The 24,004-nt window shown below is 39.3% G+C and overlaps 1 protein-coding gene across 1 annotated transcript in view; it reads right to left on the bottom strand.

The window, feature by feature from the left end:
• Positions 1 to 24,004, bottom strand: part of AP2B1 (adaptor related protein complex 2 subunit beta 1) — a 110,191-nt gene that overhangs the window by 42,251 nt on the left and 43,936 nt on the right. Inside the window, exons 13-17 of the mRNA XM_052657030.1 lie at positions 19,186 to 19,445; positions 14,553 to 14,745; positions 1,849 to 1,890; positions 967 to 1,113; positions 168 to 313 (exon numbers count right to left, since the gene is read on the bottom strand). Coding sequence (XP_052512990.1) covers positions 168 to 313; positions 967 to 1,113; positions 1,849 to 1,890; positions 14,553 to 14,745; positions 19,186 to 19,445 — 788 coding nt within the window. The remainder of the gene's footprint in view (positions 1 to 167; positions 314 to 966; positions 1,114 to 1,848; positions 1,891 to 14,552; positions 14,746 to 19,185; positions 19,446 to 24,004) is intronic.

The following is a 24,004-nucleotide window of genomic DNA, read 5'->3' on the forward strand; positions in this document are numbered from 1 at the left end:
AGAGTTACAGCTGGCCACTGAAGAGATACACAAGAGCCTTTGCTCAGTCTACACTGAGCATCTGCCAACACAAGAGTTGTTACCCACTGCTAAACGGAACACTCACTTGCTAGACACAAAGTACACTGCTGGTCTCAGGATTAAGCTGGGGAACTCAGATTTCTTACCTATTCTTGTTAAACTGAATTGCAAAGTCTGTCATGTGCTGCAGAGCTTTGTTGGTGAAGTTCATTTCCATATAGATGTGCCCTTGGCGATGAGTAAATGTTCCTGAAATCTCCAGGCCTTTAGCCTTTACTGCAGGCAGCCAGACCTAAAATACAGCATAAAGCCCAATGAAATCAGGCAGAGCTCATCTCACTGCTGTTTTTGAGTAAATAAGGATGAAATTAAGATTTCACTTCGTTAGGCAGTTAAGGTGCTGAAATAAGCTTCATTTACAGGAGTTTCCCCTTCGTCTTCTGAATTTCCTTTTGAGCATGACATCAAGAGAGGCTGAGACTAGAAAGATATCAACGACACTAACCTAAATCAAAACTCTGAAAAGGTGCACTAAGATGCATAAAAACCAAGTCTGAGCAATGGCACTCTAGAATCCACATGCAATTCCAGTGGAAAGGAGCGTAGAAAGAATACGAAGTAAAATGTTATGTCTTTCCCTCTCTGAACTGATATACAGTTCAAAGCACTAGATTGATTTCAGTGCTGATAAGTAAGGCAATATTTTTAAACTGGAGAACAAAACGTAAACGCTTAACACTTCCAATTTTAAGTCTAATTATAAAAATGGTTAATAAGGGTGCTATGGTGCTTTTTATTGCTAGGTTTGAGGCCACCATTCATCTTCCTCATAAATTCTCTAGAACAAGGGCCCCAACCTTGAACTTATTATCAGTGGGAGTAATGCAAATGTTAAACATGAAATAATTCAGGTCCTGTCCACTAAGAAAGTGTTGTGTTACTTACAGCCTTAGGAGCCACATATCCACCAGGTGCCATGCCTATCCCCGTGGAGAGTTCAAACAGGTCATTCAGACCACTGCTGACCACAGCAGGAGTAGGGGAGGGAGCAAAGGTTGCAGGCACTGATGATGGGATGAAGGACTGTCCCACCTGCAGGGAATGAAAGGGAAGGGGAGCAGGGAGATCAGGAAGAACAGATTAATCGTCCTTAAAACGTTGCGATCTATTTTAATAGTTACTGGTAAATAAATAAGAACACACCATAATTACAATATTCTTAGGAGTTTAATTCATATATTCTTTGTCCTTTAAATCATCATGGTTATTTTTTCATCATTGAAAAGATACACACACTCTTTAGACGTTCTATTAAGAGAGTAATCAGCAGGATCAGGAACACAGTAACCCAAGGTTTTTTCTATTTGTTTCCAATTTTAGCTTCCATGATTCTGTGCAAAAGGCCTACAGTATCCCCAGGAAACTCTCCTGGGGGAGACGGACACTCATACTCCCCAATTCTTTTACGAGGAGAGTCTCACTTGGAGTCCAGCTGTCTCTCAAGCTCTTTCTAGATGACAGAAAAGAATAAGGGTATTCTCTCATCAAGATGGGAGGTTCCATTTCCTCTGGCTCTTTGCCATCAGGAAGACAAAGAGCTCTGTAGACACCAGAGCGCCAACCCCTGAAGACAGCCCTACAGCACACGTGGTGTTTGGTGCCGAAGACTCCAAGCAGCCCTACACTACTATCTACTCTTCACGCTGCTACAGAGGTTCTGGTGCACAGGGCTAGACAGCAGCGGTGGCTGGTCTGAGAAGGTGCGCATAGGAAAGGCATCAAACGGGGGCAGCGCATCCCATGGTGAAAGAGACCGATGGCACTTACTGCCGGACTTCCTCCAATGCCCCCGCCAAGGTCACTGCCAAGCTGAAAGAGAGAAGGAGAGAGAGGAGAGAAAGGTAGAGTTCATTTAGCTAAGTACTAGATGCCCAAACAGAATGTGCAAATTGCTCTACCAAGTTTGCGGGGAACACATGCTATTCAAGTTGACTCCCAAAGTCTAAAGAAATTCTAGATTACAAAGAAATACATCCTAGGGGAACTAAGTAGGGGACATGATGATGTGCGGAAGTTGTGAGAAAACTTGGAAAGAAGATGGAGCTGGGACACCTCAGGGATGTTTCAGATCCAATCTTTCCACTGGGGTACACAGACACAAACCCAAACAGCATTTAAAGAATTTACATATTCCAAGAAGCTCTATCTCCAGGTAGCAATGTTTTGGATATGCCTTATTTTTTAAAAGGAAATGTGAGGGGGAAAAAAGAAAATAATGAAAATGTGCTTTGAACTACAAAACTTGCTGCCTCACTGAGAAAGTGGGGGCCAAACCAGTAGTGAACTGCAATTTCAAGCTCCAAAAATTACAGCTGGAACCAGAGGGATTTTCAGTTTAGAACTCTGCTAAGAAAGCAAACAGCTGGGTTAGGAGGATAGCCTACCTGGGGAGGAAGTGGGAAGGCTTGCCATTTTTCAACTGTCTCTCACAGCCAGTACAATTAAGGAGAAATGCTGTGATTTCTCTGAAGTAGATTATTTAAAAGGATTAGCTACTAAAGAATTAGATTAACGTAATTAGCTTGGTGACAGGAAAATAATTCCACATGGTCTTAGCTCTGCCCCACCGCCCCCCCAACCCCGCCAGGGCTCTGATATAATTCACCCTGAATTTCAGGCCAAAAGTATTTAAAAGAACTGAAGCTGAAAACAGCTAGCGTGAAGAAACATAAAACACACATATATGAAACTAATGGTGCTGTTGAAAAGGCCAACGCCACTTTTTTTGTGTTACAATTTCACACTGCTGCTTCCCTAGTTCTCACTGTGTATCTAAAATTCATCTCTGAATCACCAAATGCCTTGTCTGCTTTACAAAACAGTTTCCTTTATTATCATTTAGTGATAGAAACTTGGAGAGCTCGATGCTATGGATGTGTTAAAAAAAAACAACTGTACTATCTTCAGCATTTGAGACAGAGGATTCATTATCTTCTCAGTGAACAGATACATAAAACTGAGTTGTCAAATCTCAAAAATAATATATATCTTGAAAAATAATGGGACTTATGACATTCTGTTTCCATCATAGCAGGGAAAAAAATTTAAAAAAAACCCACCCAGGCAGGTGCTGCCTAACTGGCACAAGTAAGCTTGCTCTGCACTAAGCTACAGAGCACTCCAAACCTCAGAGTCAACACTTCCAAAATTTGGTTTCTGAAGACTATGTAATGGTTGGACCTGGGACGAGAAATCACAGGCACAGACAGATGAAAAGGTCATCACAACCAAGACTCTGAGTAACTGGAAACATGGTGGCAAACAGAAAGGGCATTACACATCTGCCTTCTCCCTGTTCCTGGAAGAGCCCACATCCAGAGGACGAGAGCCCTTTTATTCAAACACACACTTACATAACGTTTGTTAGAGAAAAGGTACAATGGGGAATGTAAAGATGCCAGGTGATGGGGGGAATACACAGACGAACCAGATCTAGGCTTTGCAAACTAGCAGAAAAACAAAACACGAATGCAAAACCATACAGAACATGCTAACACAAAAAAAGCAAAGTTCTAGAGAGAAGAGCCTCCTTTTGGCTGAAGGATAATGAAAAGATGTTTGTGAAACTACAGAAAGCAAAAATGGGAGAGGTTATTTCTCAGAATGTACAAAGGTTAAAAAAGTAGGAATAAAAGCATGATCAAGAAGAAAGAGCAGTCTAAGTAGATTGGAGCACAGGGCAGATAGGTGTAAAAAAAAAAGAAAGAAGCCATAGAAAACAAATTTTGCAAAAGCAAGCTGCTTATGGGAGGTCTTTAGTTTTCAATTTCTCCTTATGAAACTTGGAGGTTTCTTAGAGTAAGATTCAAACTTTCTAAGAGTATTAATAACTATCTCAATTTTGTTCTAACAACTATGGCTTTCAACCTTAAAAACAAAGTGGAATCAACCACCTTTGTGTGTATAGTGTGGGGAGTTGTTGTTCAGCTGCTAAGTCATGTCTGATTCTTTGTGATCCCATGGGCTGCAGTACATCGGGGTAAGCGGACTTTTAAAACCACTGATGCCTGAGTCTCAGTTCCGGTCATAGTGATTTAATTGTTCTGAGGTATAGCCTGGGCATCAGAATTTTAAAAAGTTGCCCTAGTGATTCCAATGTACAGACAAGGTTGAAAACCACTGCCTTAGGGAATTAACTATTATCTGGAGTCAGACAAGAGTTATCAGTTTAGAAATTACTTTGGAGCTATCTCCTAAATTGAAAAGGAAGCTAGAACTTGAGCAGAAAGAAAAGCCCTTTCTAAGGAAGGCAATGATGCAGAATGTCTCATTTGTCCCAGTGCTGGTTCTGATCTGGTTTTATGACTTTCTGATGGGCTTACACATTCTCCCCACAGCCATTATCCTCCCTTCTGGGCTATCTCACAACTCAAGTTTGAAAGAGATGGAATTCTTTATGGACCTAGTTGGGACTTGATGGCAAGAAAAAAACACACTGGAAGAGAAACAGCAATAGTATCAAAGATGCTAAATTCAATAAAAGGTATTGAGAAAAGGCACTCACTAGCGGTGTTCTTTCCAAAGGGAAAAAAAGCCCATTTATAGGCCTTACTTTCTTAGATTTCATTATATTTGAGCATTATATGAGTATTATCTTAGCTGGACAGGATCTAAATGTACTCTCCCCCGCCCCCCATGCTGCTCGTCAATTTTATTCAAAACCATGTAAGAGAAACTGAAAAGCAATTCTGACACTCTCCATGTATGTTCAGCTGATCAGATACACCTGAGCTGCAACCCAGACTCAAGATCTCTGATCTTACAGAGAGAGAATGCAAGGGGTATTAGAGACACATACCCACAAATAAAAAGGTTCACCTAACTGGGCTATGTCCAGAGAGCACAAGTAAAGGACAATTTCAGTATGCTTTCTAACTAGCAAAACTATAGCTTATTCAGACTTCATTTGGCAGCCTTCCTTTTCAGTGAAAAGTTTCTGAGAGGCTGTCATCTTCCTCTGAAAATATGACACAGGGGACAGCACAGGGACAGACAAGAGTAACAGAAGCTGTCAGCAAGGACAGGAGAGAGGGCCTCTCCCATCCACAGTGACAGGCAGGTTGAGGCAGGTATTAGTTCGGGGTGGGCAGGGGTGGGGCAGGGAGGCTAGAAGTCCGAACTAAACAAAGCAATGTTGTCATGTTAGCCTGAACCAGCCACTAATGTTTCAGTTCAGTTGCTGGTATTAACCCGAGTCAGATGAGATTCATCTGTTTGGTAATACTTTCTAATCAGGTCAGGTACAAAATCAATCAAACTGCACTTGTAAAAATTTAGTGATATCTGTTATCCACTGAGCTAGGGAAGGTGAGTGAAAAGTAAGCTATGACTTTAATCTCAAATGCTGTATATGTTTTAAGTGGTCTTTAGGAGCTCTTTCCCATTATTCCCAGGATTGCCTTAATGAGGCTGCTATTTTCTACATGAAGGAAGTAATGTCAACTTGCTTCCTTGGTGGATCAGGCAGTTAAGAATTTGCCTGCAGTGAAGGAGGCCCGGGTTTGATCCCTGGTTCAGGAAGATCCCCCGGAGAAGGGAATCTTCCTGAACCACCCCTACCCACTCGTGTTCTTGCCTGCAGTGAAGGAGGCCCAGGTTTGATCCCTGGTTCAGGAAGATCCCCCGGAGAAGGGAATCTTCCTGAACCACTTCCTACCCACTCGTGTTCTTGCCTGGAGGATTCCATGGACAGAGGAGCCTGGCGAGCTACAGTCTACAGGGTTGCAAAGAATCGAACATGACTGAGCAACTAACATTTTTTTATAGACCAACTAAATCAGTATACAGGAAGATGAAGAAAGGAGGGGTGACAATTTCAAGAAAAGAATATTTTAAATGGTGCAAATTAAACAGAATTTTCCTAAAGGTCCCTAGTTGATACCCACGTCTAAAATTTCTGCTAGTGGTAAAGCTTCCCCAGCCTCTAATCTAAATCACATTAAATGGCACATTAACAGTAACACTAACATTGGCTACTGCCGAAGAGTGGGGTGCTTCAGCATGTCTGAATTAGTGCTGAAACAGCTCAGTTCATGTTGAACTACATAATAATGTATTGCTTCACTGTTCATTCAGTAATTGGATGCAAAGCAGTGATTTCATGGTGACTTATTTTAATTTATGGGCTAAAGAGATTTCAGCATGGATACATGAGTTCTGTTGCAGAACCTGGTTGAGTCAAAAGTTTGAGAGTTGAGTTTGCATACCAAAAGGAAATTCCTTCATCCAATGGCAATATGCTTTAATAGCAGAAGTACAAAAAAAAGAATTCAAGACTGAGGTTCCGTAAGGCAACAAGTCTGTCAGACTCTAAGAAAAGGGTAAGTCTTGACATGGCCACCAAGTAGACTGAAAATAAAACAAAACACAAAACCCCATAAATGTTCACAAAGACTGATCTGGGTTAGCCCCCTTGACAAGGTGCATCTGACCAGTCTAAAGTATACCTGTCTGCTTCTGAAACTATGGAGCTGTCTGAGAATCTGAAGACATTCTCTTAATTAGAGGTAGAGATCTTAAGCTCACACATTTCTTTGCTCCTTTCTGGAATTATTACCTCTTATGTGACACTATCCAGAACTGATTTAATTGAAGAGAGTCTAAGAAATATTTCAGGGCAGATAGTTTGCCAATAGCTCTGTTAGGCAGGAATCAAAATAGAATGATGTAAAAATAGTACACAATGATTCCCATCACAAACAGAACTTATACCAAAATCTTACTGGCATCAAAAATATCAATCTGTGTTTTTCCTATCAGTTTTAGATCTTAGTAGGCACACACTATCTCCGAGGTAAAGTGTGGTTTTCAGCTGCTAGGCTGCAAATTTTAATTTGATTTTTCACAAAGCTATTTAGAAAAGCACCATAAAATATAACTAATTGAACCAGTGAAAATAATCTGTAACTGTGCCAAAGCTATTAGACAAACTCATGATGAGAACAGAACAGACTTGATGTGGAATAGCATAAAGGAGTTGAGATTATACAAAATCATCAGAAGACTCCTTAACTTGAAGGAAAAAAAAAAGTCTTATATCAACAGAAAAAGAGGGTGATGTAATAGATTATTTTCTGAGATGGGACAGGGGACAGAATGTGACGAGAAGTTCCTAGAATGGCCATTACTGGTCTCTTAGGTCAGATATAACTCAATGTTCAATGTAGTAAAAGTCCACAGGAGCAGCTCTGTATCTGGTTTCATCTTTCTTTGCAGTAATTACCTGATTATATACTTGTTCACAACTATATTCCCGATACACAGAATAGAGCCTGACACAGAATAAGCACTTAAATATTTATTGAGTGACTGAATGTTTCACTAACCATATAAGCAGCACTATTATTTCTTGGGGAGATAATTTTGAAATCAATCACTTCACTGGTGAAAATTATCACAAAATGGATAGAAGGCTGACAAAATTGTTTCACTAACTGCCGAGAGCACAGTTATCTCCATCAACACTGCCAAAACATATGAATAGAACCAATTAAGGGGGAAAAAATGACCCCATCCCCTCTATTCCCAACCAAAGCCAAAGCTTTTTCTAGAATCTGAATGTATTGTCTGAGTGGTTTTGACTGTCAGTTTTCATCACAAGAATGCCCCACACATCATTTTATTGCCTTGAAAGTACTTGCTTTATATCACAGCTCACCACCAAATAGCTGGGAACACAGGATTTTGTGGCTCTACTTGAAAGAGGGTAAGATTAAGCAATCTCAGTCCTTTTGCTGGAAGACAGATGTATAAACTTATCCAATCCCTCTTCTCATTAATGAATATTTTTATTGTCTTTCTCAAACTTTGAAGTGCCTCCTAGTGGTAAGCTAGCTCATATTCACATTCAGTTCAGTTCAGTTCAGTCGCTCAGTCGTGTCCGACTCTGCGACCCCATGAATCGCAGCACGCCAGGCCTCCCTGTCCATCCCCAACTCCCAGAGTTCACTCAGACTCACGTCCATTGAGTCACTGATGCCACCCAGCCATCTCATCCTCTGTCGTCCCCTTCTCCTCTTGCCCCCAATCCCTCCCAGGATCAGTCTTTTCCAATGAGTCAACTCTTCGCATGAGGTGGCCAAAGTACTGGAGCTTCAGCTTTAGCATCATTCCTTCCAAAGAAATCCCAGGGCTGATCTCCTTCAGAATGGACTGGTTGGATCTCCTTGCAGCCCAAGGGACTCTCAAGAGTCTTCTCCAACACCACAGTTCAAACGCATCAATTCTTCGGCGCTCAGCCTTCTTCACAGTCCAACTCTCACATCCATACATGACTACTGGAAAAACCATAGCCTTGACCAGATGCACCTTAGTCGGCAAAGTAATATCTTTGCTTTTGAATATTCACATAGAGGGCACCAAATCCCATGGACGGAGGAGCCTGGTGGGCTGCAGTCCATGGGGTTGCTAGGAGTCGGCCATGACTGAGCGACTTCACTTTCACTTTTCACTTTCACGGACTGGAGAAGGAAATGGCAACCCACTCCAGTATTCTTGCCTGGAGAATCCCAGGGAAGGGGGAGCCTGGTGGGCTCCCGTCTATGGGGTCGCACAGAGTTGGACATGACCGAAGTGGCACAGCAGCAGCAGCAGCAGGAAGTATATCATGGAAAGGCCTAGGGCAAGCAAGTCTTGTGTTTTATCTTAAAACATTCATACAGTTTTACTTTCTAAGCCTTAATATGGTGTGTTTATGTTGCTTGCCATAGAGTAAAACTTAACACTACAAGATGACGAACCAGGTTTATCCTGCAGCTTCAGATGCACCCTATGCTCGGCTGTTTACTCCAGAGATTGTGTACTCCAGTATGAGAAGATCAAAGTTAAGTGAGACTGGACTCTATTATGGAAGATGACAATAACAAACTGCAGGAACTACAGGACACTGAAGGTGTGTATAAACTTTAAAGTTTTCAAAAAGTCCTGGGTTCAAAATCCTGACTGAGACTTGCTAGCTATGCTTCCTTCAGTTATCTGTCAAATGAGACCCAATACCAATTACCCTGCAGACTTATTTTGAGGATTAGAAATTATAAAAGTTCTAGCACAGAGATCCGCACTCGGTATTTGGTAATTATTCCCCAAACTGCCTGAGGCCAGCCTTCATGAAACTTATGCACTGATAAAAGAGACAGTGGTTACAAAAAGCCACTTAAGAATTTACCAGGCAAAACTGGGCTACAATTTATAAAGCTCTCTCCACAACACTTCCAACTCTAAAACTTAAGTTCTTAAATCACAGTAAATCTTTTCCAGAGGAAGAGAGATGAAGATGTAGCATGGATTTCCCATGGGCTAAAGAAACCTCAAAATCATTACTATAATCGTGCATCAGTTAAAATATCTGAAAGGTAAAAATCTGTAAGAAACAGGTAGGATGTTCTGAAAAACACACTGGAGTCTGGAAAAGGCAGTTTCTCCTCTCTCCTATTCTGCTCTAGCGGGGCACACTGCTAGCACATTTCTCTGGCAGGAAACCCTCTGTCAGCATAGAGAAAGGGGATTCTGGATGATGTTTCTTTTCCATTCTTGATATACAATAGCACCATTTTTCTAAACAGAGTAACACACAGCACCTTGGATGAAAAAAAGGCCATAGTTTAGCCAAGGTCTTTGCTGACAGTCTGAAAATAATGGAAACAAATAATCAAGATTCAATTATCACTTCAGTGCTCCTTAGAGATATCACATTCACCAGCACATGTTGTATCTGTATAGCGTGTATGCAAGGCTTACACACACGGCTGCCAGGTCATCTCCCACACTACACCAAACCAGAAGGGTCTGCACTGTCAGAAAAGCCACACTCCCCAGGATGAGCAGTTTCTTAGACTTGGTAGCTGGGACATCAAAAGACACCCATACAGCTTCTAAAACAAAGAAGCCAAAACCCCAACAACACTGAGATAGTATACTACACTGCTCTACACACAGAACAGATCACTCTCGTAAGTTTCATTAACTGAAATTCACTGCTCTCGTAAGTTTCATTAACTGAAATTCACTGCACATCAAGCAGACAGTTAAGTTTATACTAACAGGAGGAAACTATGTTTTAAGCAAAAAAGAATATGCTAAAGGACAAGAAAAAACTAAGGAGGAAAGTGAAGAGTATATCAGAAATCCATTTTCATTTAAGTCCAGTGATATAGAAACATTTTTAAAAATCTGAAGCTCTGTATACATCAATGGTTTTCAAAGGTAAAGTGAAGTGAAAGTCACTCATTGTGTCCGACTCTATGCAACCCCATGGACTATACAGTCCATGGAATTCTCCAGACCAGAATACTGGAGTGGGTAGCCTTTCCCTTCTCCAGAGATCTTCCCAACCCAGGTATTGAACCCAGGTCTCCTGCACTGCAGGTGGATTCTTTTCCAGCTGAGCTACCAGGGAAACTCAACGGTTTTCAAAGACCTACCTTCAAAACAAACAAACAAAAAAAAACCCAAACAAAAACAGACCAAAAAACACCCAAGAAAACAAACCAAATAACAACAAAAAAACACCATGTTAAGAATCACTTGGGAGGAATGGTGTGCACGTGTGTGTTTTTTTTTTTAATGTCACAGCTACATACCTACCTCACTCTGGTTTAAGAACAGTAGCTATTATATGAGTCACTATTATTGATGGACGAAGGCTAGAGCCTTCAGGTAAGTTGTAATGAATAATAATAATGAATGAATGGATTGACAAGTATTTCCTGAATGACAGCTCTGGAAAAGTCACAATTCACTAAATCTCAAAATTCTGTAAGTGTGATAATGAAAGAGGGCAAATAAAATCTAATGGGAGGTTCACCAAGATATGAAAATGGAAGACTACTACTATCCTCTAGTGAATTTCAAGTTTTAAGACAGAGGAACAGAAAATGGATAGGTAATCTAAAATACAAGACAACTTTCAGTCTCCAATTATGGACCATGAGCAAGGGTTAAAGAACCCTAAATCTAAATTGGTCAAATTCAACCTTTGGCCAATTTCTGATAGGCTGGATCACCTAACAGCAAATCACAGTAAGAAAATGTCCTAGAGTTGGGGGTCAGGGATGAGGTGGGGCGGGACAGAACAAAGGTAAATTCAGAGAGGACTGTTCTGTAGGAGGTGCCAAGACTCACCAGAATATAATTCTGTGGAAATCACTGTCTTGGCTTAAAGACCAATTTTTTAACTCTCTACCTAACTTCATCTGGAACTTCACTTGGCCCAATACTCTCAGTCTTGGCTGCAAAATTAAAATAACCTGGATATTTAAAAAAAAAAATCATCATTGAAGAGAAGTGGACAACAGAGGATGAGATGGTTGGATGGTATCACTGAGTCAAGGGACATGAGTTTGAGCAAGTTCTGGGAGATGCTCAAGGAGAGAAGCCTGGTGTGCTACAGTCCATGGGGTCGCAAAAGAGTTAGACAAGACTGAGCGACTGAACAACAATAGGGCCCCATCTCTCAGAAATTCTGTTTAATTGTTCTAGAGCTAGGTACAAACACTCCCAGTATATGTATTTTTTAAATACCAATTATGCAGCTAGAGTTGAGAGCACAAAGCTTGGAATAAAAGGTAAGTAGCTGCCACGCCTCATTAGCAGCACAGCACTGACCTCTACGGGTAAGGTTCTGTTAGAAACCAATGATAAGAACAAGCAGAAACTTTTCGGAGAGGCTTTCTGAGATGAAAACTGATGACGTAACCTGAGTGCTGCTTGCCAGACAACCACGTATTAATAATTCTGATCCAGGCTACATTTTAAATGGGGACCTGGGTCAAATTCTACCATACCCAGCAACATTCTTCTTCTTAGAGAATAAAAGACAGACTTTTAACAAAATAATTTAAAGAGTTTCATGCCCTCCCTCTATGTAGGCAGAGTAGGAGCCATCTTTCCAGGAATGTGTTTACTACTGAAGTCAGAAGAAAAAGGCACAGAGGTTTATCAATAGCTATTCCAACACCAAAGTGAAGTGGTTCACAGTGATTACAGATATTCCATGTCTTTACGATGCAAAATGTCGTCCGCAGACATGGGTGTTCGTTAGAAAAGAAGACTCCTAGGTCATACCCCAGACCAACAATTATCTTGTTCAAGATCTCCATTTGATGTATGTACACATTAATTTGAGGAGCACTGTTAAAAAGGTAAGGATTCATTCAAGAAACAGCACTATCTATACAGAGTAAATAAAAAGCCTGAGAACTATTTTCGTCTTTCAATTAGATAATTTACGCAAGAACAATAAAAGCTTTTTAAAAATGGCACAGACTACTGCTGCCACAGAAACTCGTCTTTCACACAACCACATTTAGGTCTCTTCCTTGTGATGTTCTCTTAAAAGAAATCTTGGTTCTTTGAATGAATATATATTTAACTGCAGACAGATTCAAAGCAAAAAGAAGGCCTTTCCTCCTCATTCTGATTTCTGGGATATATTTGTATCACAGAAGAAGCTGAAGAAACCTGCATGTAAACACTTTCTGGGGCTGTAACACCAAGTATGCCATTTTAAATCTCAAAGTCAGAATAAGCTAAAATTTAGAGTTACAGGAACATTACTGGGCTTACACAGCAACCCCTATATAATATTTAGATATCCAATGATAAAACAGTTTATTCTCTGCCCCAAAGAGAATATCTTTTGCAAAACAAACAAGAAAAAGCCCACATGTGACTTAGTCTACTACAATCTAAGAAAGTTCTAATCAATTTTCTTCCTGATGTAAACTTTCCAGAATTCTAACAGATGACTGGACTGGCTGCATAAAATTTAAAGAAAAAACTCACTGGTGTTAAAGACCAGCAAGAGCTAAGATAAAAAGAGTTAAGATACTAAGCCAAATGGAAATAATATTCTCTTTCCTTCCATGCTAAAGTGGGTCAAGAAACAAGAGGACAGAATCCTGGGCCAGGCATCATCTAAATACAGAGCCTCTTTCTCCCCTCTATCCTTCAAATTTAATTTGTCTTCTTAGGTTCAATGAGTCCACCATGTTGTAAACTTCTAGAGAAATAAGCAGGGTTGTTCAGGCATAAACGTGAGGAGGATTTAACATTTAACTTGTCGTTCATACGTCAACAGAATACGAAGAGCTGTTTCAATGTTTAGAAAGGATCTGGGAGTCTGCATGAATATTTCAGTATTCATTTGTCAGTCTCCTGAGTCTAGAAAAGAGGCTATAGAGCAATGCAGAATTATCACATGAGGAAGCCATTCAGTCAACTCTGTTCATTAAAGAGATCTGAATTTGAAAAGCAATGCTTATATTCCCAAGAAAGACAAAAGGAATGCTCATCTGTGTCACCATTAGCTACAGTCCAGAGCTTGGTCAGTATATAGACCCTGGAAGCAGTGATTTCCATTAGTAAAATGTATCATCCATAGAGATATGATAGTAACCCTATCTCCTTAGACTCTCTGTCAGTCGAAAGTTAATGCATCTGTACTGACTGGTATAAATCCCAGACATAATAACACTGTTCATAAAGGAGAAGAGAAAATGCCAGTGTATGAAGCAGAAAGCAAGGTTATTTTGTTTATATAATCTCTGAGGACATAATATTTTTGTATCTAAGGCACTGACTTTCAATTTCTAATGCTGGGAAATAAATCAGTTGGGCATATATATAGTCAACAGGTTGACAAACATCTTATTTGGAAGTGTCCTGCTAAAAAAGCTTCCCTTAATTCCACCACACTTAAGTATCTAATTTGTAGGGAGCCATGCGATAAGACCTCTTATTTCTCTGGCCTGCCTCTCTACCCAGATGGAAGGTCATCCTTAATATTCTCATGTATCCTGCACAGCAACAGTAACTAATTGGCACATACTCACAGACACTTTGGACTTTGAGCCTTTTAGTATTAGAATCCTGGAAGCTAATTAAATTGGAAGTATGGCAGTGTGGAGTGGGAGATGTGGATGGAGAAGAGGAAAGAACAACCAATCAAGAAGCACTTTCCAACTGTAAGAAAGATACATTAGAAAAAAAACCAACCACCAATGGCTCAAATGTCTGCCTCAGAATCTTTCAGAATCAGATAAGGTATAAGCCAATAAACTATTGAAATAAAAAAAGGCAAAAGCTTGAAAGCCTCAAAGCAGGATGATCACTATGAGATCATTTAAATGATGTTCAGGTCAAAAGGGGAATTACAGCGGCTATCCAGAGTTAAGCAGCAGGAGCAATAATAAGCTCTGGAAAGGCAACTAGGTTGGTTAAACACCAAAAGTTCTATTTAAAGGCAGGACAACAAAATAATCCTGTATACATGCAAACACATCCCATACAGTATCATTTAATTCTCTGGAGACATAATCCTGTCCTTTATCAAAGGACATTGCTCTGCTTGTCATCTAGTTCTAAAAAGGGGAAAGATTTAACGTTCTTCAGCATATCAAGAATTAAAAATAACTCCCAAAATTTAAAAACAAAAAGAATTTAAAAGAACTACAAGAAAGAAGAAAGATGCTTACCAGACTATCTAGTCCTCCTCCCAAGAGATCCACTGCTCCCATCTGCATGGAAGACACCTGTGGCACATTGACTGGGGGACCAAGGTCAAGGTTTAAAAGATCCCCCAGAAGGTCACCTTGGGAGGGAATAACCTGAGGCTGCTCCAGGCTGGTGGCAGTGGCGGTGCCAACAGGGCTGTCACCTGCATCAGTGCTGCAAGGCACAAACAGAAAGAGGGGAACAGAGAAAAGTCAGTTTTAGCAGAGACCTGGAAACAAGGCAACGAGCCAATGTCATATGCTCTTATACAATATAAGCTCTTCAATCAATTTTATATTATGCTATATGTACAATGACCTCATCAATCAATTTTAACTGAGCACCTACTCTATAAGAGAACACTGTAATGAGAACTCTGGAGAAACAGCTAAAAAAAATAAAGAGAGAAATATATTTCCTGTCTTCAAATAACTTATACTCGAACAAACCAACCCCAACACCAGTATTGACAAAACAAGTGAAAAGCACATTCACTGGGGAACAGCAGAAATGAGTATTGTGTGTCTGTCTGCACAATGACAGACTACAGATGAGATGCAGGTGGGGCTAACTCCCAAAAGCTTCTGAGGATAGTTTTAAGGCTAGATTTTTTAAGAATAGCATAGTTATATGGAACCACCAGGGAGAGACCTTCCAAAAACGAAGGGATAGTTTGTGCAAAGGCATAGAAATAAACAATTTAACTTTTAGGGCCAGTGAAAAAATTATATTGGCAGGAGCAGACACTGTAAGATTAAGGGGAAATAAGGTTGAGAAAAATACAACTCTGAAAACAGGTCTGGAGAGTTAATTTTTATATGTTAGGCAATGCTGAATCACTTTTATTTGTTGAACAAAACTAAAAATAACATTTAGAGGAACGCTATTCTAGCAGGTGTGTGTATAGTGGACTGAAGTTGGGAGAATGGACATGAAGATGAGCTAAGAGTAATTGTTTAAAAAGGGAATAGTGAGCTTTAAGAAAGGACTAGTCCTTTTAACATTTCGTAAAACTCACTACTCCCTTTTTCACAGTGTGGTGGCAGTAGCAGTTAAATTGATTACTCTTAGCTCATCTTCATGTCCACTCTCCCAGCTTCAGTCCACTATACACACACCTGCTAGAGTAATGTTCTAGACCTGTTTTCAGAGTTGTGTATTCCTCATCTTCATGTCCCCTAAATCTTACCAAGTGGGGAAAAAAAAAAAAAACTCAAAAGAAAATTTCCAGCTCAGTTGGCTTCACTGTGAAGTATTCTAAAAATTTATGCGAAAAGTAAAACCAATTTTAGATAAACTTTAATAAAACAGAATAGACAATGGCAATTGAAAAAATCTGAAAGAAGTTCAGTTTTGATTAAGGAATTATTCCTAACTTTGGCTTGATAATATATTGTGATTTTTCTAAAAACTGCTTATTTTTTAGAGATACCAATTAAAGTACTTATGAATGAAGTGATATGAGGCCTGAAATTTAAAATACTCCAGTTGCCTAAAAAAAAAAAAAATTGTGGGGGTGATAAATGAAATAAAATTGGCAAAATACTGATGACTATTGAAGCTGAGTGTTGATTATGTTTTAACATTCTATCTTGTGTGTTTTCTAAGACATAAAATAATTTTTTAAAAACAAAAAATATTCTATAAAAATCCCATTAATAAACAAATGCTTTCTCTAAAAACCCTAGGTAGGTTTTTTTAAAAAATTATTTTTTATTGGCGTAAAGTTGCTTTACAATGTTATTTTAGTTTCTGCTGTAGAGGCAAAATGAATCAGCTGTATATTTACATATATCCCCTCTTCCTAGTTAGTTTTGATAATGCTTGAACAAAGAAGAATGAAGACTCAAACTCACAGAAAAAAACAAACACAAACAAAGAAGCAAAAGACTAGTGATGCTCCTTATAAGAGGAATCTGTAGGGATAACAGGGCAATTATATGTTGCTTTCAATTCTGTTAAGTTTCAAGGAAGAAAAACAAATAGGGAAGTTCAATAGACAGCTAAAGCCAAGGAATTGGAAGAGTTACAGAAGTAAACCTGGGAAGAAATTCATGCACACACTTCCGGTGAAATAACCAGAGTAACACTGGGGGTGTTGTTACTCTGCTGGGGCGATCAGAGTAAGATGACCAGGAATGGGGCAATTCCTGGTCACCCTAAGAATGGGGCAATTAGAGTAAGATGACGAGGAATGGGGCGACTTCTGGTCACCCTAAGAATGGGGCGATTCCTGGTCACCCTAAGAATGGGGCGATTAGAATAAGATGACCAGGACCAAGCTTTGGCTCCACTAGTTGCATGCATTGTCTTGGGCAAGTGACCACCTCTCTGAGACAAAGCTTCCTCACCAATAAAATAAAGCACTCTATTTTAGGAAGGATCAAATGAAGTGAGTGAAAGTCGCTTAGTCCTGTCCAAATTTCTCCAGGCCAGAATATTGAAGTGGGTAGCCTTTCCCTTCTTCATGGGATCTTCCCAACTCAAGGATCGAACCCAGGTCTCCTACATTGCAGGTGGATTCTTTACTAGCTGAGCCACCAGGGAAACCCAAGAATACTGGAGTGGGTAGCCTATCCCTTCTCCAGGGGATCTTTCTGACTCAGGAATCAAACCAGAGTTTCTTGCATTGCTGGTGGTTTACCAGCTGAGCTACCAGGGAAGCTCCAAATGAAAACATGGTATAAACTGTAAGTTTTGTAATATATCAGTGGTAACCCAGTTGAGCTATTTAAAATCCAAAAAGATGATGCTACTAAAGAACTGCACTCAATATGTCAGCAAATTTGGAAAACTCAGCTGTGGCCACAGGACTGGAAAAGGTTAGTTTTCATTCCAATCTCAAGGAAGGGCAGTGCCAAAGAATGTTCAAACTATGGCACAATTGCGCTCATTTTGCATGCTAGTAAGGTTATGCTCAAAATCCTTCAAGCTAGCTTTAGGCTCAGTGAAGCAAGAACTTCCAGATGTACAAGCTGGATTTAGAAAAGGCAGAGGAACCAGAGATCAAATTGCCAACATCACTAGATCATAGAGAAAGCAAGGGAATTCTAGAAAAATATCTACTTCTGCTTCACTGACTACACGTAAGTCTTTGACTATGTGGAACAGATTAAACTGTGGAAGAGTCTTAAGAGAGATGAGAATACCAGACCACCTTACCGGCCTCCTGAGAAACCTGTATGTGGGTCAAGAAGCAACAGTTAGAACTGGACATGGAACAACAAACTGATTCCAGATTAGGAAAGGAGTATGTCAAGGCTGTTTATTGTCAACCTGCTTATTTCACTTATATGCAGAGTATATCATGTGAAATGCCGGGCTGGATGAAGCACAAGCTGGAATCAAGATTGCCAGGAGAAATATCAACAACCTCAGATATGCAGATGATACCACACTAATGGCAGAAAGGAACTAAAGAGCCTCTTGCTTGATGAAGGTGAAAGAGCTGGCTTAAAATTCAACATTCAAAAAACTAGGATCATGGCATCTGGTTCCATCACTTCATGGCAAATAGATGGGGATTAAATGGAAACAGTGGCAGATTTTATCTTCTTGGGCTCCAAAATCACTGCGGACTGTGATCCATATGACTGCAGCCATGAAATTAAAAGATGCTTGTTCCTTGGAAGGAAAACTATGACAAACCTAGATAGTGTATTAAAAAGTAGAGACATCACTTTGACAACAAAGGTCCATATAATCAAAACTATGGCTTTTCCAGTAGTCATGTGCGGATGAGCGAGCTAGACCATAAAGCAGGCTGATTGCTGAAGAATTGATGCTTTTGAACTATGGTGCTGGTGAAGACTCTTTAGAGTCCCTTGGACTGCAAGAAGATCAAACCAGTCAATTCTAAAGGAAATCAATCCTGAATATTCACTGGAAGGACTGTTGCTGAAGTGGAAGCTCTAGTACTTTGGCCACCTGACGCAAAAAGTCAACTCACTGGAAAAGAACCTGATGGTGGGGAAGACTGAGGGCAGGAAGAGAAGGGGGTGACAGAGGATGAGATGGCTGGATGGCACCACTAACTCAATGGACATGAATTTGAGCAAATTCCAGGAGACAGTGAAGGACAGGGAAACCCAGTGTGCTGCAGTCCACAGGGTCACAAAGAGTCGGACATGACTTAGCGACTGAACAACAAGACTTTTTTTTAGACGTAATACTACTGGACATTTAATAGACTATACTATAGAGCAGATGTAACTTTTGTATGCACTCAGAAATAACAAAAAAATTCGTGACTCACTTTATTGCAGTGTTCTGGATCCAAAGCCCACAATCTCTATGGTATGCCTACGTATGTTTTTTACCAAGTTTTCAACTATGGGAACATTTCTAGCCTCATCTTTCAGAGTCTTAAGCAACTTTCGAACTTTATCCATTCAGAAAGTTTTTACCACAGTTTTCTAAAGGCATAATCTTACCAACCCTGAGATTAGAACTCAAAAAGGTCTTTTATCCATTACATGTGTGTAGCTACTAGAATTCAGATGAAGCCCCCAAGGCAGCACAACAGGTTTGCCAAATGCATAGCAAAGCTTAAGGAACACCAACTTCATCTATACAAAGAATCACTTCTCAATCAAACCAAGTCTACCCGCTTACCTCCCATGATGTATCGGCAAGTGTTTGCGATGGATCCCATGACTTCCTTCCACAAAAGCATTGGGTGGCTTATGGTACACGGAGGCCAGGGAGCCAATGTGGCAGATCAGCTCGTCTAGCAGAGTCGGCTCAATGAGGTCTGTCTCCTCGGAAATCAGCGGCTTTTCAGACAGGACTACTTCTTTAGCTGTGACAGGATCAGTTGAGAGAAGGCGCCAATAAATATAGCCCCGGTCTCGGAGGTCAGGATTATCAGAATCCTAATGAAAAGGCAAACACGAGAAGGTTTAAATGTAATTATTTTCCATACAGAAACTCAAATTGCTGATTTATTATCAAGGTAATGCTGCACCAATTTATGCAGGGTTGGCTGTTAGAAGATATTTAGACTCAATATGTTGTTAATATACTCATAATTCTGAAATCTCTAATGTTTCAAAGAATTTAAATATAAATTGAGGTTAGTTCTAAGACTCAAATTCAGAAAGGAAGTTGGGAAGAAGAAAATAAAGTTTAACCCAAGAAAAATCAATTGCTTCAAATGGCCTTGGGACATAAAAATGTTTTTCACTGCTATAAATATTAGCAGAATTATTCATGAAACACATCTTACATATATTTCACCCATACCTTCTTTCTTTATTCAAATATTAAGTATCTCCTGTGGAGACACTGGCTAGGCCCTGGCAATAGAGACAACACATGGTGCCTGGCTTCAAAGAGCTCAAAGAACATTAATTATTTATTAAAATATGAGAGGTGCTATTAGCTAAATAATTAAAAAAAAAACTGTTTAAGAGAGCATATAAAACTAAGTGCTTCTAAAAAGGGTAACAAATTTAGTGTCCTCGTTTCTTTGTGTGGTGGTTAAAATAATTTTATACATGACTGTGGCTAAGGAAAATTTATTATCAATGTCACATCACAATTTAGAAATGAATAATATAAAAGTCTCCCCCAATCACCCAGCCCTCCCCTACCTTAACTCCCCCATCCCCCAAGTACCCATCCATATGAATAGTGCACTATGAGCTTACACACACACATATATTCATTTTACACAAAACCAGTTTCGTCCTATACTCACGCTGCTTTCCGCAGCGGCACACACAGCTGTCATTTTTCCACCATATACACAGCACTGCACCATTATTTACTAGTGTCCTATTGATGAAGATTTAAATCGCGGCCTCCTTCTCCCTCCTTTATCCTATTCAGTTTTGTGGTCATTACAAAGTGGCAGTAAATATCCTGGTATCTACCTCCAAGAGTCTGTCTATGTGGTGGCATTCATCTACCCATGAACTGTTTCAGTGGTATTATGTTATTAAAGGCAACAATCAGCCCCATTTCAATTTCTGTACCTAAAACACACATACAAAAGTATTTCTTTAAAGTAGGCCAGGGTTTTCCCATGAGTCTGTATATAAGCAGATGAACTGGTTCATAACTTAGCCACTTAAGGCACTTGCCATACAGCTCAATACCAGAAGTGACCCAGATTGCTTCACATAGATTTTCTTTATCATATGTTTCTGAGTGTTTATTTGAGTGTTGAGTGTTTATTTGCACTCAAAATGGATTGCTGGTTAAAAACAAAAAAGTATAAAGAAAACTGAGATACAAGCTAATACAGCATAAAAATGGTAAATTTTAATCTCAAGATAATCTTTATCATATTCATAGGTTGCATTATTCTAAAAGAAACGCACATTTTTACTTATATCAAACTATTTGTCGTATTTGAAAAGCCATAAAAAAAAAAGAAACCGACACTATCCAAATTAGATGCATTTGTTTTGCTGCATGTTGCAGCAGGAAGTTTGCTCCTGAGGAAGTGTTTATAAACAGCTGACTGAAATCTCCTTAGATTTTCATTTGGAAACAAAACTTAAATATTATAAAACATAAGTTGATTTTTTTTTAAAGAATACAAGTTTCTCTGAGTATCACATCAGGAAAGCAATCCCCATCCCAGCTTTTATTGATATTTAAATTGAAAGTTTTAATCTGTACACTCAGTCCGTCCCCAAAGCACGTCATTTAATATCTGTAGACTATGTTTTTTATTACACAATGAAAATGAATACTACACATCACTTAATTGGGAAAATTTTTAATTTGTCTAGTAAGTTGTTAAACGTATTAAACTATACAACACAGCTTAATAATATAATCAAAGTAAAATTTTTTTACTTCAAATTATTTTTCTCATATATCAGCTACATATTTAACCAAAAAAAAAAAAAATTCCTGTCGAGATTCACAAAATACATACTTCTTTGAAAAAAGCTTGAGTCCTCCCACAAATTCAAAACACTACAACAGGATAATTTCTAGAGATAGAGTCAATGGATTACAGGGGGTACATGCTATAAATCTTAACACTGACTTAAAAACTTAGTCCTATGAGAAATGAGAAAATGAGTGCAAGTTTTTCATGACCAGAAGTCAAGAGTGGACAAGTATCTCCACTGTCCAAACTCGATTATCCTGAGGGCTGATCTGATAGGCCTACTATCAGCCGTCCTTCACTGCCTCACTATTCACATGGAAGCCACGATAAATCAGGGCCAGTCAAGGCTAATGACAAAAAAACAGAACCTTTTATGATTTTACAGAGTCATTATGTGTTTGGCGACTCAGAAAATTTTGTTTGGGATCTACTGTACTGCTACTCCGATAGGCCCTCATGAGGATCTCAAGAAAATAATGTATTGCCCCAAATTTGAGAGCTTCCAAAACAATTCTTACCAGGCAAGCCCTAAAACAGTAATTCCTAAAACTATAACATGCATCAACATTTTAACACATCAAGAAAGCCATTTAAAGTGCAGATTCCAGGGCTAAACCAGAGTTTCCGATTCATTATGTCAGAAGGGGGGCCCAGGATTTGTGACTCATTATGTCAGAAGCGGGGTCCAGGAATTTTTATGTTCAACAAGAAGCACAGGTGATTTTGATGATGGTGGTTTCTAGCTCACATATGGAAATGCCAAGGTGAAGACTTTTTTCCATGTACTAAAAAGGGTAATTACTAAAGTTTGGACACTTCTCTGTGTATTCTTTGTATTTCCTTTAAAACCATCAAAGTGAAAAAGAGATCTTATTAAAGGCATGGATTCAAGGGTTGTTCTTTTTTCATAACCAATAGTATTTCTAATTATACCACCATTTTACTTAAAATTAGAAACACAAAGATTTCATACATACTTTCATGAATCTTCAGCATAGATAAAGAACAGGATTAAGTCTACTATGAAGATAGAGGCGCAGTGGTAAAGAATCCACCTGCCAATGCAGGAGACACAAGAGACACGGGTTTGATTCCTAGGTCAGGAAGATCCCCTGGAGAAGGAAATGACAACCCGCTCCAGTATTCTTACCTAGAGAATCCCATAGACAGACGTTTCAAACATCTGATATGGGAAAGAAATCTAATCAGATAAGCCATTCAGAGGGGCAGTTAACTACATACTTATGCATAAGAGAACCCAAGACTGGTTAGGAATTTTTTACAGGGTCTCCAAGAGAAGAAAATATATGATTAAATAAATAATTACTTAGATAACAAACCCAAACAGGATAGTTTCTCATATACAACCCTTACTACAGGATGATGATACCAATGTAATTTAGTAAAAACAATTCTAATAAGGGTCAAAATCTTGTTAGATCACCAGTTCTCCACTAATTTGGCTTGATTTGGTGGTACATTCCAACAACTGTAAGAACACAGGAAATTCTCCCTAACACTTTATCTCAGGTAAATAGTAAGAGTGAGTCTGAACTCTGACAAGAACCTAAAATACAGCTCTCCCATGCTGCCTGTTAAAATACAAATACAGAGGACTTAAGAGAAAATGGAGATGAAGTCAGGGTTCAGAACTTGTGAACACAACGGAATCTACCAAGGACATTCACTTGATTATGAGACTAGCCTTATCTATCCAGAGGTGACTGAAAAGGACCAAGGCAAAAAGTCTTTTTAGAAAACCGTTCTGATTCCATCTTAACAGAGATACAAATGGGTGGTCATGGGTCTAGGCTAGGAAAGCTAGAATGCTCAATACAGATAATATTCACTGCCTTGATGATTCTGTAAATTATTCTGCTTCAGGCAAAGGAAGATGCATAAAAGTTAAAAACTCTCTGAAGAGCTCTTACAAATGAATTGCAAAAGACGTCTCTATTTCCAATGGGTATGAATGTCAAGTGGAGTCTCAGCAGTTAAGATGACTCTGACTATTCCACACATAGCTAAACACAGCCATCTTTAATTTGGCTGAGGAATGATGTCACACAATATGAGCTGAGACAGTCCCTTACCTTCTGAGTAATTCTAGGTGCTGAGTGACACAGCACTCTCATCTCTACCTATTCTCTTTCTTTTCTACTCACTGTGCTTACGTTTCACAAGGGGCCAAATACTGCTGATGCTTTGAAATGTAGCCCTCAAGGGAGAGTTAAAACTTGAATACAAAGTAAACATTGTAATAAACAGAAATCCTATGGTTCTTGGAAAATGATATTTCTGAGAAAGCTGAAAGACTGTATAAATGTGAATTTATCTGTATTTAGGAGGTTTTCTCAAGTATTACACAGGCATTGTTAATGTCAAGTTTACTATTTTACCATCTCGAATAAACACCAGACATCTTTGGATTTGGTTAATTTATATAAAGCTCTTTCTTTTGTACAAAGCAGAGAGGCTCCAAAGCCTGTAACAAAAGGCAGAAATGAGCTTCAAGGCCCTAAGATGAAGTCAAAGACATCACTAATTTAATGGCAGTCACCCTGCAGTGTCTGTAATTAGCCC

This window comes from Budorcas taxicolor, chromosome 19, assembly GCF_023091745.1.
Source record: "Budorcas taxicolor isolate Tak-1 chromosome 19, Takin1.1, whole genome shotgun sequence".
Classification (NCBI taxonomy): Eukaryota; Metazoa; Chordata; class Mammalia; order Artiodactyla; family Bovidae; genus Budorcas; species Budorcas taxicolor.